The 15987-nt window shown below is 44.9% G+C and overlaps 1 protein-coding gene across 5 annotated transcripts in view; it reads left to right on the forward strand.

Moving 5' to 3' along the window:
* DLGAP2 (DLG associated protein 2) overlaps positions 1-15987 on the forward strand; it is a 1383198-nt gene that overhangs the window by 109723 nt on the left and 1257488 nt on the right. For 3 of the 5 annotated variants that reach the window (XM_073675364.1, XM_073675367.1, XM_073675365.1), the window contains exon 2: positions 1076-1181. In XM_073675364.1, coding sequence (XP_073531465.1) covers positions 1167-1181 — 15 coding nt within the window. In that variant the 5' untranslated portion in view covers positions 1076-1166. Of the gene's footprint in view, positions 1-1075; positions 1182-15987 lie in introns of those variants that run through there. The other 2 variants (XM_073675370.1, XM_073675369.1) reach the window with 2 other exon arrangements.

Genomic DNA, 15987 nt, shown 5'->3' on the forward strand with positions numbered 1-15987 from the left:
TTTCAGGTGCTGAACATCTCGTATCTTGATGTTATGGTGTGGTATATGGGGTACAAAGAAACCACTCAATCTCCCGATCTGACCCCCTTAGACTTTTATCTTTGGGGTCATCTGAAGGCAGTTGTCTATGCTGTGAAGATACGAGATGTGCAGCATCTGAAACAAAGGATACTGGAAGCCTGTGCTAGCATTTCTTCTGCGGTTTTGCTATCAGTGTGTCAAGAGTGGGAGAAGAGGGTTGCATTGACAATCCAACACAATGGGCAGCAATTTGAACACATTTTATAAGTGGTCATAAACTTGTAAAAGCTCATGAAAGAATAAAGTTACGTTAAAACCAAGCACACCATTGTTTTTTTTATGAAATTCTCAATAAGTTTCATGTGTCACATGACCCTCTTCCCATTGAAAAAAATAAAGTTGGACCCAAAATGGCCGACTTCAAAGTGGCCGACATCAAAATGGCCACCATGGCCAACGCCCATCTGGAAAAGTTTTCTCCCTTCCATATACTAATGTGCCACAAACCGGAAGTTGATATCACCAACCATTCCCATTTAATTTAGGTGTATCCATATAAATGGCCCACCCTGTATATATATCTATATATAGATATATATACACACACACACACACGTGGTGAAAATTGTTGGTACCCCTCGTTTAACGAGAGAAAAACCCACAATGGTCACAAATAACTTGAATCTGAATTTTGGCATTCATGTAAAACCATTTGTTTGAAAAGAAGGAAAAAGCCAGGAGCATGTGGGAACAGACACCCCCATATCATCATCCTCTACAGCAGATTTTCCTGTGGCAAGAGACATACTCTATAGTGTTTATTTGTAGCTAAAAGATCATTATCATTAATGAAAAGAGAGTCAGAAAGTGAAATCTGTGTACAACATAATAGAATGCATCATTTTTTTTACATTTTCATGCTTTGGCTAGCAGGCAACAGCAAAATCTCACCAGATCATACATCCTGGTCTTCACTCATGAACCACTGTTTATTTTATGAGATTTCTACATTTTGTGCATTATTTTTCTTCATTTTTCTTCATTCGCATCCTAGGTTCTATCAATATTGAAGCTGGATTGCAAGCGCATATTCTCCCTCCACTGCTGCCTGCGAATGTCTGCATCGTACATCAGGCTGAGACATAATGGGGACTACTCAGGTAATGTTTTATCACTTTCCAAGGATAACCTGCTTTGCTTTTTATGTTTGCCACCTCCATTAACTATTGCTCGATGTTCATGTGTCATTTTAAAATCAGAACTGTTCAAGGAAGTCTTTGATCTATGTGAAGACACTATTTTGCTGCAGTGTGTTGTTGGCTTTTATATATTTATATGTTTTTAACATCTATTAGCCTTTTCAGTTGTAGTCATCCTGTTACTTCTTACTGTATATATGCTTAGTTAATTAGCTGAAATATAGTTAGTTATTTAATTGTATGGGATGCAATATCAACTTGACAGAAGTGCAAAACTTGCATTAAAAAGAAATTCTATGAAATCCTATTCCTGGCATAGCCAACATTGTAACAGTTTTCTTACATGATATTCTTAAATAGTTTTTGGAGAATAATATAGTTTTAGGGTATGTGCCCACGATGCGTAATTCATGCGTATTTTGTGCGGAAATTTCCGCAGCGAAAACGCATGAAATACGCATGTTAGCCTTCTTCCATGGTCCCCTATGGCATTCCGCAATTGTAATGCCCATGCTGCGGAATTTTCCGCAGCGTTTTTGATGTGCGGAAAATTCCGCAGCATGTCAATTCTTTGTGCGTTTACGCATGTGGAATTGCCATCTACAATGCAGTAGATTACGCAAGGCAATTCCGCATGTGCAAAACGCGCGAATTACGCGCGAAAAACGCATGCCAAATTCCGCATGCATTTTTCCGGGAAAAGGACATGCGGAAATGAAGCACAAAATTCCGCTTCATTTGCGCATCGTGGGCACATACAGTACAGACCAAAAGTTTGGACACACCTCATTTAAAGATTTTTCTGTATTTTCATGACTTTGAAAACTGTACATTCACACTGAAGGCATAAAAACTATGAATTAACACATGTGGAATTATATACTTAACAAAAAAGTGTGAAACAACTGAAAGTATGTCTTATATTCTAGGTTCTTCAAAGTAGCCACCTTTTGCTTTGATGACTGCTTTGCACACTCTTGGCATTCTTTTGATGAGCTTCAAGAGGTAGTCACCGGAAATGGTCTTCCAACAATCTTGAAGGAGTTCCCAGAGATGCTTAGCACTTGTTGGCCCTTTTGCTTCACTCTGCGGTCCAGCTCACCCCAAGCCATCTCAATTGGGTTCAGGTCTGGTGAATAGAGGCCAGGTAATCTGGCATAGCACCCCATCACACTCCTCCTTGGTCAAATAGCCCTTACACAGCCTGGAGGTGTGTTTGGGGTCATTGTCCTGTTGAAAAATAAATGATGGTCCAACTAAACGCAAACCTGATGGAATAGCATGCCGCTGCAAGATGCTGTGGTAGCCATGCTGGTTCAGTATGCCTTCAATTTTGAATAAATCCCAAACAGTGTCAGCAGCAAAGCACCCCCACACCATCACTCCTCCTCCTCCATGCTCCACGGTGGGAGCCAGGCATGTAGAGTCCATCCGTTCACCTTTTCTGTGTCGCACAAAGACACGGTGGTTGGAACCAAAGATCTCAAATTTGGACTTATCAGACCAAAGCACAGATTTCCACTGGTCTAATGTCCATTCCTTGTGTTCTTTAGCCCAAACAAGTATCTTCTGCTTGTTGCCTGTCCTTAGCAGTGGTTTCCTAGCAGCTATTTTACCATGAAGGCCTGTTGCACAAAGTCTCCTCTTAACAGTTGTTGTAGAGATGTGTTTGCTGCTAGAACTCTGTGTGGCATTGACCTGGTCTCTAATCTGAGCTGCTGTTAACATGCGATTTCTGAGGCTGTTGACTCGGATAAACTTATCCTCAGAAGCAGAGGTGACTCTTGGTCTTCCTTTCCTGGGGCGGTCCTCATGTGAGCCAGTTTCTTTGTAGTGCTTGATGATTTTTGCAACTGCACTTGGGAACACATTCAAAGTTTGCCCAATTTTTCGGACTGACTGACCTTCATTTCTTAAAGTAATGATGGCCACTCGTTTTTCTTTAATTAGCTGCTTTTTTCTTGCCATAATACAAATTCTAACAGTCTATTCAGTAGGACTATCAGCTGTGTATCCACCTGACTTCTGCACAACACAACTGATGGACCCAACCCCATCTATAAGGCAAGAAATCCCAATTATTAACCTGACAGGGCACACCTGTGAAGTGAAAACCATTTCCGGTGACTACCTCTTGAAGCTCATCAAGAGAATGCCAAGAGTGTGCAAAGCAGTCATCAAAGCAAAAGGTGGCTACTTTGAAGAACCTAGAATATAAGACATATTTTCAGTTGTTTTCACACATTTTTGTTAAGTATATAATTCCACATGTGTTAATTCATAGTTTTGATGCCTTCAGTGTGAATGTACAATTTTCAAAGTCATGAAAATACAGAAAAATCTCTAAATGAGAAGGTGTGTCCAAACTTTTGGTCTGTAGTGTACCCTTACTGTAACTTAATATCCTGCCAATAGCTTTAGAAAAAGATTGTTCATTGATAACTTGCCCAAGTTCACACAGTGCAACTGCTCTGTATTTTTTGCAGTAATTATTAGTGTTGAGCCACCCCCCACGCTGTCAGTGACGTGCATGAGGTGAGCTGAGTTCATTGGACATGAGTTCACCTCATGCACGTCACTGACAGCGTGGGAAAATTCTCCTGCACTCACCACATGCGCAGGAGAATTTTCCCATGCTGTCAGTCATGTGCATGAGGTGAGCTGAGTTCATTGGACATGAACTCGGCTCATCTGGATGCCGTCACAGCCAGACACTGAGGAGCGCAAGCATGCCTGCGCTTCTCAGTGTCTGCCGAATGGCAAGCTGGATGGCAGCGTTCTGCTGCGGTGCAGCCTGTCATGTGAATGTAGCAGAGCTGAAGCTGTCGTGGGAACCAAGGAAAGGTAAGGATGAGATTGCTTTATTATTTTACTTTTATTGCAGGAGATCGTTGGCTTCAGCTGGAATGGGCGTGATGGTAAGTATGGTTTAATTTAGAACAATAAAGAATTGTGTCTTTATTTCAATTAAAGGACTTTATTCTGGGTGTTTGTGTTTTTTTGTAACTTTGACTATGGGGTTAGTAATGGGGGTGTCTTATAGACGCCTCTCCATTACTAACCTGGGCTTGATGTCAGCTGGCATTATAAGCTGACATCAACCCCAACCCTATTACCCCACTGCCACCGCTACAGGGCAGTGGGAAGAGCGAGGCTAAGTGCCAGAATTGGCGCATCCTATGGATGCGCCATTTCTGGGGCGGCTGACGGCTCGTGTTTCTAGCCTGGGAGGGGGCCAATATTCATGGCACCCTTCCTGGGCTATTAATATCAGCCCCCAGCTGTCTGCCTAGCCTTTGCTAGCTATTAAAATAGGGGGGACCCCACGTAATTTTTTTGGGGATCCCCCATTTTAATAGCTAGTAAAGGCTAGGTATTCAGCTGGGGGCTGATATTAGTAGCCTGGGAAGCTCCATGGGTATTACCCCCTTCCCAGGCTTCAAACATCTGCCCCAACCGTCTGCTTAACCTCCGCTAGAGACTAAAATTACGAGGAACCCCACGCCAATTTTTTTTTAATAAATCCTTTATTTTAACACTAAATGACAAGTACAGTAATCAACACTATCACTGTACTTCTTATATATGTGACTGACATGTTTCTATCTATCTAATCTATGTGTGATGCTCTATTCTTTCTGTTATAAATTGTCGGGTACCGATGCTGAATTGCCGGCCGGCTTTTTTAAAGAGACTGTGCATGAAAACACTTATATTTTTTAAATAAATCCTTTACACTTAATGACAAGTACAGTAACCAACACTGTCACTGTACTTCTTATATATGTGACTGACATGTTTCTATCTATCTAATCTATGTGTGATACTCTATTCTTTCAGTTCTAAATTGTCGGGTACCGGTGTATGCCGCTGCTGAATTGCCGGCTTTTCATGTTTCACTGTGAGCACTGTTCCCATCGATTTGGGCAACCACTGTAATGCCACAACCACCATGGCTGTGGCATTACAGTGATGGCAGACAATCCCTGCATGATTGGTGCTCTAAATAGCGGACACGCTTTTGGTGCACGAACAGTTATCGAACATAACCTCGAACAGCCGAATTTTTTGCAAATCGTTCGCGTTCGTCGAACGGCTCGAACACCGCCCAAAACTGCTCGAATTTGAGATTGGCGAACAGTTCTAGTCGAACACCGCTCATCTCTAGTAATTATCTAAAATCACAGAAAAAACACTGCAATGGCTGCAACATTTTAACATACCGTATTTTTCGGACTATAAGACTCACCGGACCATAAGACGCACCTAGGTTTTAGAGGAGGAAAATAAAAAAAAATGTAACAAAAATTGTGGTAATGATGCACTGTTATGGGGGAGGGGGTCTGCAGCTAACACTGTTATAGGGGTAATGTCCTCCAATTCTGTACTAATATCTCCCATCCTGGTATATATGGTTCCCCCCTTCCTGTTATACGTGGCCCTCATCCCCATCCTGGTGTGCATGGCACCCCTCATCCCCCATCCTGGTATCCATGGCACCCTTCATCCCTCATCCTAGTATGTATGGCACCCCTCATCTTGGTATGCATGGCACCCCTCATCCTTGTATGCATGACACTCCTCACCCCTCATCCTGGTATGCGTGGCACCCTTCATCCCTCATCCTGGTATGCATAGCACCCTTCATCCTGGTATGCATTTTATCCCTCATCCTGGTATGCATGGTACCCTTCATCCTGGTATGCATGGCACCCCTCATCCTGTCCTGGTATGCCTGGCACCCTTCATCCCTCATCCTGGTATGCATGACATCCTTCATCCTGGTATGCATGGCACCCATCATCCTGGTATGCATGGCACCCATCATCCTGGTATGCATGTCACCCTTCATCCTGGTATGCATGGCACCCTTCATCCTGGTATGCATGGCACCCCTCATCCAGGTATGCATGGCACCCCTCATCCCTCTTCCTGGTATGCATGGCCCCCTCATCCCTCTTCCTGGTATGCATGGCCCCCTCATCCCTCTTCCTGGTATGCATGGCCCCCTCATCCCTCTTCCTGGTATGCATAGCCCCCCTCATCCCAGTTCCTGGTATGCATGGCCCCCCTCATCCCACTTCCTGGTATGCATGGCCCCCCTCATCCCACTTCCTGGTATGCATGGCCCCCCTCATCCTACTTCCTGGTATGAATGGCCCCCCTCATCCAACTTCCTGGTATGCATGGCCCCCCTCATCCTGATATGCTTGGCACCACTCATGCCCATCACACTACACACAAAAAATAAACTATACCACTCACCTTTCCTTGTCTCTGCTCCAGCGCTGCTTCCCGTTCTGCTGCCAGCACTCATCTTACAGTGTGAGCCGCACATGACGTCACTGCCATGCGCCCTCACACAGGGTGAGATGAGCTGTCGGAAAAGTCACTGCTCACGCGCAGTGACAGCCCAGCCGCGGCTCCTGCTGCTGCTGGGCGATCTTGTGTGCCTGCTATTAAAGAGCATGAATATTCACCCCTGGGGGGTAAATATTCATGCTCTTTAATAGTGGGCCCGTGTGGCAGCCGAGCAGCTGCAGGAGCCGCAGCCGCTGCTTACACTGTGCGCCCGCTATTAAGGAGAGTGAATATTCAGTGCTCTACACGCCCATGGGCCCCATGAGCAGTGAATATTCATTTTCTTTAGCAGCAGGGACAGTGTATACTGCAGCAGGCGACTGCTGCCTCCAGTGCCCCGCTCCTCCGCCGCTGCCGCTCCCCCCCCCACACACACCACCCACAGCAATAGTACACTGTAGATTAGAGTAGATTTGAACTATAAGACGCACCCCCCCCCACTTTCCTCCAAAATTTGGGTGGAAAAAAGTGCATCTTATAGTCCGAAAAATATGGTAGCTGTACAATATTATGTGTGGCTATGTGTTGGGGTTTGGTCAAGCTTGACATCATAAATGGGCATCTCTCAGGTTTCTGCAATCAAAGCTCATTTATTTTAGGCAAAAATACAAATCAAAAGCACAAAACAAAAAAAAAATGAAAATCAGTAGCCCTGGAAATTAGGGGTTAAATTGCAGCTACCTTTGGCTCAAGTAGCTCCCCAGTGTTCATGTCACACACTGTGAACTGAGGTAGACTAACACATCTTCCCAACATATCCCTAAAGAGAGTTTGTCACCCAAAACCATTTACCTTCTTATATGTGACTTAGCCCCTAAAAAAAATCTTACCTGTACTGTAGATTAAAACCAAAACAGAAACAAAATAAATAAATACCCTGCTGTAAATAAATTAGTAAAAGCAATAATGCATATAAATAACATTGGGTACTTAGTAAATACCGTTTTTGATTAAAAAAAAAAAGGGTAGAAGCATTCCCACCAACGTCAAGGTGTACCCAAGTTCAGGATGATCCTAACCTCTATTATTAAAACCTTACTCTGCGTCATAGTGACTTCCCGTGTGAATTGCAGCTGAGAATGACCGGGTCCCAAACATAGACACACAGCTAGTGAGAAGCTTTTTAAATGTGATATCCAGGTCAAATGAAGGGAGGCCACATCCTTACCTGCACTAAATGCAGAAACCTGAAGCTAAACCGAGAGAAATGAACTGGAATCAAGTTCGTATGCATGCAAAATAGAAGCATGTTCAGACTGGCCGAAAAACAGACAAAAACCAAAAGAGAAACAAACTAAATAAAATAAATAAGTACCCTGCTGTAAATAACTAAGTAAAAGCAATAGTACATATAAATAACATTGGGTACTTAGTAAACACCGTTTGGGTACTGTAGATTGTAGTAAACTGTAATATTTTATGAAATAAATGTTTTATTATATATGCAAATGAGGTGACTCCCGTGCGCCTTTGTTGTGGCCAAGCGCTTGGTACACCTTTCCACATCTACAATATAATCGTACAAGCGTCCCTCTGTCTGAAGCCCCTATAGACTGCGCAAGCGCGATGCGCCTGCGCGGTCTGGACCCCACAGAGGAACTCAACCACATCCTAAACGAGGAGTTTAGGATGAGGATTGTGGCCCCGGAGATCGCGGTATGCGTAAGCCCTGAACGTATACCGCGATCTCCGGCCCCTTAACAACTCATCTATCCGGGAGACTGTGTCTTCAGGTCGGTAGCCGGGAGATGAATGCACCGTCGGAATCGGCGCATGCGCATAACGCTATCCGGCGTCATTTTACTGAAGACACATTTGCAGTATGTCTTCAGCAAAATGGCGCCGGACAACACGGTATGGGCACGCACGTTTTCCGGCGCCACACTCCTCCCCCGACCTCCGGCAGAACAGGCACAGCAGCGCTGGAGCACAGGGAAGAAAGGTGAGTATTAGGGTATGTGCCCACGTAGCGTTTTACAAGCGTATATGCTGCGGAATTTCCGCAGCATAAACGCTTCGGAAACGCTTGGTAATGCGCCCTCCATGGTCCCTAATGACAAGCCGCAATGTCAATGTCCATGCAGCGTTTATCCTGCCCTCAAAAATCCGCAGCATGTCTATTAATTTTGCGGACACGCAGCGTAATCGCCGCCATTGACTTGCATTGAATCGCATAATATCCGTGTCAGTACATTTGTACGCACGGATATTATGCGTTTCTATGTGCGGATGGTACCCAAGTCTGGAGGAGAGGACCTGGGTACCATAGAAACTGTAAAAAAAATAATTTAAAATAAAAAATAAAGTGTATACTCAACTTCCAATGTCCTCCCGGTGTTTTGTCTGCTCCGTTCGGTCTATTGCAATGCTCCCGCTGTTGTGAAGGACCTGCCATGACGTCACTGAGTCATGTGACCCATCATATGGCTCAATGACGTCACCGCAGGTCCTTCAGAAGAACCTAGAATATAAGACATATTTTCAGTTGTTTCACACTTTTTTGTTAAGTATATAATTCCACATGTGTTAATTCATAGTTTTGATGCCTTCAGTGTGAATGTACAATTTTCATAGTCATGAAAATACAGAAAAATCTTTAAATGAGAAGGTGTGTTCAAACTTTTGGTCTGTACTGTACCAGCATGGGAAACCATATACCAATAAAAATGCTCGCCTCCCGGGCGTAGAACGGGCTCAGTAGCTAGTTTACATAGAATCATAGAATGTTAGAGTTGGAGGGGACCTCCTGGGTCATCATGTCCAACCCCCTGCTAAATGCAGGATTCACTAAACTATCTCAGACTGATGTCTGTCCAGCCTCTGTTTGAAGACTTCCATTGAAGGAGAACTCACCACTAGAGATGAGCGTTGTTCTATTCGAACTGTTCGCCAATCTCAAATTCGAGCTGTTTTGGGCGGTGTTCGAGCCGTTCGGCAAACACGAACAATTTGAGAAAAATTCGGCTGTTCGAGGTTATGTTCGATAACTGTTCGTGCACCAAAATCATAACTGGATTTTTTCTCAGTAATGATGAAAATTAATGTTAATACGCAGTTTGAGTGTACAGCGGGGTGGGGGGAGGGGCAGGGGATGGATCTCTGCAGGAACAATGAAGATCTCCATTTTTTTTTCTCTTTCCCGCATTTGCAGTGGGGAGGTGCAATCTGTCAGCCTATCAGCAGCGCACACACGGAGCGAAGTGCTTTTTTTCACACAAGCAAGGGCATGTGTCATTGGCAGTGTATGTCACATGTCCTTGCCCTATAAGACCAAGCCATTTTCCCCGTCGCCACCATTTTCTCACTGCTGCAGCTGCGTGTTAGACGGCACCGCTGTTGCTGTGTGCGCTATACCTTGTTAATTTCAAGCCAATTTTCGCACAAATATACAGATAGCTTGGGAGTAGGGAATAGTTGTGATTGCAGTCCTTTTAAGGACTAGGTTACAGCATTTCCTACGACTTTTATCAGGCAGGTCTGTGCTCTTAAATAGATAGATTGTGGGAGTAAAGACTAATTGTAATTGGAGTCCTTTTCAGGACTAGGTTACATCAGTTCCTATCAGTTTTTGCCAGGCAGGTCTGTGCCAGTGCTGTGCAAGTTTTTTTCACAGCATTTGGCTGAATCTAGCAAAGCTAATCCTTTTTGGCCTATTGCAGAGTGTGTTAGTCAGTGGAGTAGCCTATCTGTGTTGCAAGATATACCAACTGTGTATAGAATACCAATTTTTTTACTGCACCTAGTGAAGTAAAATCTTTTGGGCATAGCATCATTCTATTAGTCCATCTATACTGACCTCCATCAGGTTGCAAACTGAATATATTTTTTTCTGCATCTACCTCTGAAAAAATATTGGGCTTCTAGCTGTGTGTGGGACTTGTTCTATTAATCCATCTATACAGACCTCCATGAGGTTGCAAACTGAATATATTTTTTTCTGCATCTACTTCTGAAAAAATATTGGGCTTCTAGCTGTGTGTGGGACTTGTTGTATTAGTCCATCTATACTGACCTCCATCAGGTTGCAAACTGAATATATTTTTTTCTGCATCTACCTCTGAAAAAATATTGGGCTTCTAGCTGTGTGTGGGACTTGTTCTATTAATCCATCTATACAGACCTCCATCAGGTTGCAAACTGAATATATTTTTTTCTGCATCTACCTCTGAAAAAATATTGGGCTTCTAGCTGTGTGTGGGACTTGTTCTATTAATCCATCTATACAGACCTCCATCAGGTTGCAAACTGAATATATTTTTTTCTGCATCTACCTCTGAAAAAATATTGGGCTTCTAGCTGTGTGTGGGACTTGTTCTATTAATCCATCTATACAGACCTCCATCAGGTTGCAAACTGAATATATTTTTTTCTGCATCTACCTCTGAAAAAATATTGGGCTTCTAGCTGTGTGTGGGACTTGTTCTATTAATCCATCTATACAGACCTCCATCAGGTTGCAAACTGAATATATTTTTTTCTGCATCTACCTCTGAAAAAATATTGGGCTTCTAGCTGTGTGTGGGACTTGTTCTATTAATCCATCTATACAGACCTCCATCAGGTTGCAAACTGAATATATTTTTTTCTGCATCTACCTCTGAAAAAATATTGGGCTTCTAGCTGTGTGTGGGACTTGTTCTATTAATCCATCTATACAGACCTCCATCAGGTTGCAAACTGAATATATTTTTTTCTGCATCTACCTCTGAAAAAATATTGGGCTTCTAGCTGTGTGTGGGACTTGTTCTATTAATCCATCTATACAGACCTCCATCAGGTTGCAAACTGAATATATTTTTTTCTGCATCTAGCTCTGAAAAAATATTGGGCTTCTAGCTGTGTGTGGGACTTGTTCTATTAATCCATCTATACAGACCTCCATCAGGTTGCAAACTGAATATATTTTTTTTCTGCATCTACCTCTGAAAAAATATTGGGCTTCTAGCTGTGTGTGGGACTTGTTGTATTAGTCCATCTATACTGACCTCCATCAGGTTGCAAACTGAATATATTTTTTTCTGCATCTACCTCTGAAAAAATATTGGGCTTCTAGCTGTGTGTGGGACTTGTTCTATTAATCCATCTATACAGACCTCCATCAGGTTGCAAATTGAATATAATTTTTTTCTGCATCTAACCCAGCCAATAGTTTTGGCCTAATACCACAGTTTGGCCACTCAGCTCTGCTCGGTTCCCATCCATTGTTTTTTTGTGCAAACAACTCCAGAGTTGTGAATTAGTTAACCACCAAAATGAGTGGAAAAAGGCCTGCTGCTGGTGGAAAGGGGAATAGGCGTGTTGGGAAGGGGAAAAAAGGTTGTGTCCGTGCGGTAGGTGTTAAAGCAACAGTAACATCTGCAGAAGAAAGACCATCTTCCAGCCAAACTAAAATGTCTACTTCTTTTAGCGGACAATGTGATAAGATCTCTTTCTTACGGCCACGCCAATCGCTACAAATTCCAGATGAGGCACAAAAACAGCAGGTGCTTCAACGGATATCAAGTGCTCCTTTAAGTGGGCTCTCCTCCACATCAACTTCAACATCACAAATACTCCAGTCCTCAAAGGTGTCACCCCAATCGCACTTGCTTCCTCACAGCTCCCAAATCTCCAGCTGCCCGTCTGAGTATGAGGTAGAACAGATGGTTGAGTCTGCAGAGCTGTTTACTCATACTATAGCCTGGGAATCAGAGGTCGACTCCAGCGCTTCTGTGAATCCAGACGAGGAAATGATCTGCACTGATGCCCAGAATCTTTATGAGTCGGATCCAGGACCAGACGCAGAAGGTTCTGACCGTAATGTAGACCCTCATTCCCAAACTGTAACTCCTGTTGGTGGAGACAATGAGGAAGACGATGATAAGACTCAAATACCTGATTGGAGTGACAACTTTCGTTTTTTGTCAGGGCAGGAACAGGTTGGCTCTGAGGACGACGGGTGTGATAACGCACAGGGTGATGATGATGAGGTTGGAGATCCCACTTACTGTCAACCCACAGTCAGCCAAGAGATGAGGTCAGCAGAGGAGGTGGAGGAAGATGCTAGTGAAGACGAGGTCAGGTTGCGCCTTCCTGGACAGAGACGTAGTACTGGAAGCACGTCAACAACTGCATCCTCAAACAAAACTCTGCCTCTCACCACAAGTCGTGGTGGCTCTTCAGGTCGCATGGGTGCTAAGCCTTGCATAGCCTGGGCATTTTTTCAGATCGATAAAGATGACCCAACTCGTGTTATCTGTAACATTTGTCAGCAAAAGCTAAGTAGAGGCCAAAAAATACATAGTATGAGTACTTCATGCATGAACCGGCACATGGACATGAAGCATAAGTTGCAGTGGGAAGCTCAGTGTGCTACAATGCGGCCTAGCCGGCCGGGCCAACCACCGTCTGCCATATCGTGTGCATCCGCGGCCTCTTCATCCTCTGTGACTGGGGGGACAGCAGTCACACCTGTTTTGGGGCGCAGACCTGCCACCTCTTTACCCGCAACAGCCAGCGTGATTGGCAGGTCATCATTTTCTTTGGAGGTGGTAACACCAGCTGGTGTTGAGCGCTGTCCGACATCGATAGCACCACCTTTGGATCAAGGCAACCTAACATGTCCGCCTGCATCTTCCTCACAGACCGGCAGTTTGCCGGGGACACCCTTATCAACCCCGTCTAAGCACAATAGCCAGCCCTCGGTCCCTCAGATGTGGACAAGTAAAAGACCATTTCCTCCTAGCCACGAGAAAGCTAAGAGGTTGAATTTCACCATCTGCAAGCTCTTGGCTACAGAAATGCTGCCTTTCCGCCTGGTGGACACAGAGGATTTTCGAGACCTTATGTCCGTCGCAGTGCCCCAGTACCAGATGCCCAGTCGGCACTACTTCTCAAAGAATGGTGTGCCTGCGCTCCACCAGCATGTCGCACACAACATCACCGCTTCTTTGAGAAACTCTGTGTGTAACAGGGTGCATTTCACCACAGACACTTGGACGAGTAGGCATGGACAGGGGCGTTACATGTCGCTGACTGGGCACTGGGTAACTATGGTGACAGCAGGACAAGGGGCTGCTGTCCAAGTCTTGCTGTCCCCACGAGTTGTGCGTCAATCCTCTTTATGTCAAAGTTCCTCCACTGCTTCTGCCTCCTCAACCTCCTCTCGGTCTTCCACCTGCACCCAAAGCCTGTCTGGTCATGCCACAAGCTTTCTAACTGCGCAGAAGGGATCCTGCACACCTCCTTACTATGCTGGCAGTAGGGCTCAACGTCATCAGGCGGTTTTTACATTGAAATGTCTGGGAAATGTGAGTCACACAGCTGAGGAGTTGTGGTCAGCTCTGGAGAACCAATTTCATGAATGGTTGTCTCCACTGGACCTGAAACCAGGGAAGGCCGTGTGCGACAATGCTGCAAACCTGGGTGCGGCCCTTCGCCGGGGCAATGTCACACACGTGCCTTGTATGGCTCACGTGTTGAACCTGGTTGTCCAGCAATTTTTAGCCCACTATCCCAGACTAGATGGCCTTCTGCAGAGGGCACGGTCGCTGTGTGCTCACTTTCGCCGTTAGCATCCCGCAGCTCAGCGACTTACTTCTCTACAGAAGTCGTTGGGCCTGCCACTTCACCGGCTAAAATGCGATGTGCCTACCCGGTGGAATTCAACTCTGCACATGTTGCAGCGACTGTGGCAGCACCGACAAGCCCTGGTGCAATACGTTCTGACGTATAGCCTGGGCCAACGAGATCCAGAGGTGGGGCAAATCACGCTGGAGGAGTGGTCTCAGATCAGGGACCTATGCACCCTTCTGCACAGTTTTGAAATGGCAACGAAGATGTTTAGTGCTGACGATGCCATTATCAGCATGACTAGTCCGGTGATTTACATGCTGGAGCACATGTTAAACAGAATTCGGAGTCAGGTGGTGGCACAAGAGGAGGTGGAGGAAGTAGAGGAGGAGGAGTTGTATGCGGAAGGGCTAACATCTGCAAGGTCCAGACGGTCGGCAGCACCAAGGTGGCAGGCATGTGAGGGTGGGGGAGATGGTTTTACCAGGGCGCATGGTAGCAGCCAAACTAGTGAGGAAGGTGCAGGAGCCCAGGAAGAAGTGGAGGACGAACTGATGGAAGACTCATCAGATGAGGGAGACCTTGATCACATTTCTGTTGTGCGAGGTTGGGGGGAGAGGACAGAGGAAGGAAGCATGATTGTTACCTCGCCACCAACACAACAGGGACTTGGTGCTCCTGGATGCGCAACACACATGAGTGCCTTCTTGCTGCACTACCTGCAACATGACCCTCGAATTGTGAGAATTAGAAATAATCCTGACTACTGGGTTGCCACACTGTTAGATCCCCGGTACAAAAGTAAATTTGCAGAAATTATTATTATTCCTGCCATAGAAAGGGATGCACGCATGCAGGAGTATCAGCAGAGACTGTTGCAGAATCTTACATGTGCTTTTCCACAAAATACCAGTGGTGCACGTAGTGAATCTCACAGTTCCAACTTGCCAACCGTGGGACCGTCAAGTGTTCAGCACTCAAACCGTAACAGAACCACAGTATCTGCTGGTAACATCAATTTTGCGGAATCATTTCACCACTTTTTTAGCCCATCCTTTGCAAGGCCACAGGAGACAAGAAGTCTGACACATAGTCAACGCCTAGAGACGATGGTACAGGAGTATCTCCAAGTAAACATTGAAGCCACGACTGTGTCACTGGACCCTTGCTCTTTTTGGGCTTCCAATCTGGATAAATGGCCGGAGCTAGCCACTTACGCCTTGGAGATCTTGTCATGCCCCGCAGCCAGCGTTCTGTCTGAACGTGTGTTCAGCGCTGCTGGTGGTGTGCTGACAGATAAGCGCACGCGGCTCTCCACTGATAATGTAGACAGACTCATGTTCATAAAGATGAACAAATCATGGATCCGAAACGACTTTTCTACCCCTGTGTCATCCTGGGGAGAGTAAAAGCTTGATGATTGGTTAAAATCACCCTACCAACCGTTTTAAGCTTTCAAATTACTAATCATGTTTATCTGTATCTTGGCTGGAAAATAATTTGGGCTTTGTAGCAGTGTGCAGCACTGATTCTATTAGGCCATCTATAATAAGCTCCACCAGATTTAAAATTACTAATAATGTTTATCTGTATCTTGACTGGAAAATAATTTGGGCTTTGTAGCAGTGTGCAGCACTGATCCTATTAGGCCATCTATACTAAAGCTTCACCAGATTTAAAATTAATAATAATTTTTAGCTGCATCTAGCCCGGAAAATAATTTTGGGGCTCCGAGATGCGCAAGACACATAAGTGCTGTTGCTTAGATGTGAACTGCCTCCCGCCATCATAGACACTCCTTTTAATGATGCTCCAAAGGTTCTGAATGGGGTACAGGTCAGGGGAGCATGGGGGT

This window comes from Phyllobates terribilis, unplaced genomic scaffold (genome assembly GCF_046119375.1).
Source record: "Phyllobates terribilis strain yellow unplaced genomic scaffold, ASM4611937v1 Scaffold_3__8_contigs__length_932513732, whole genome shotgun sequence".
NCBI classification, from domain to species: domain Eukaryota; kingdom Metazoa; phylum Chordata; class Amphibia; order Anura; family Dendrobatidae; genus Phyllobates; species Phyllobates terribilis.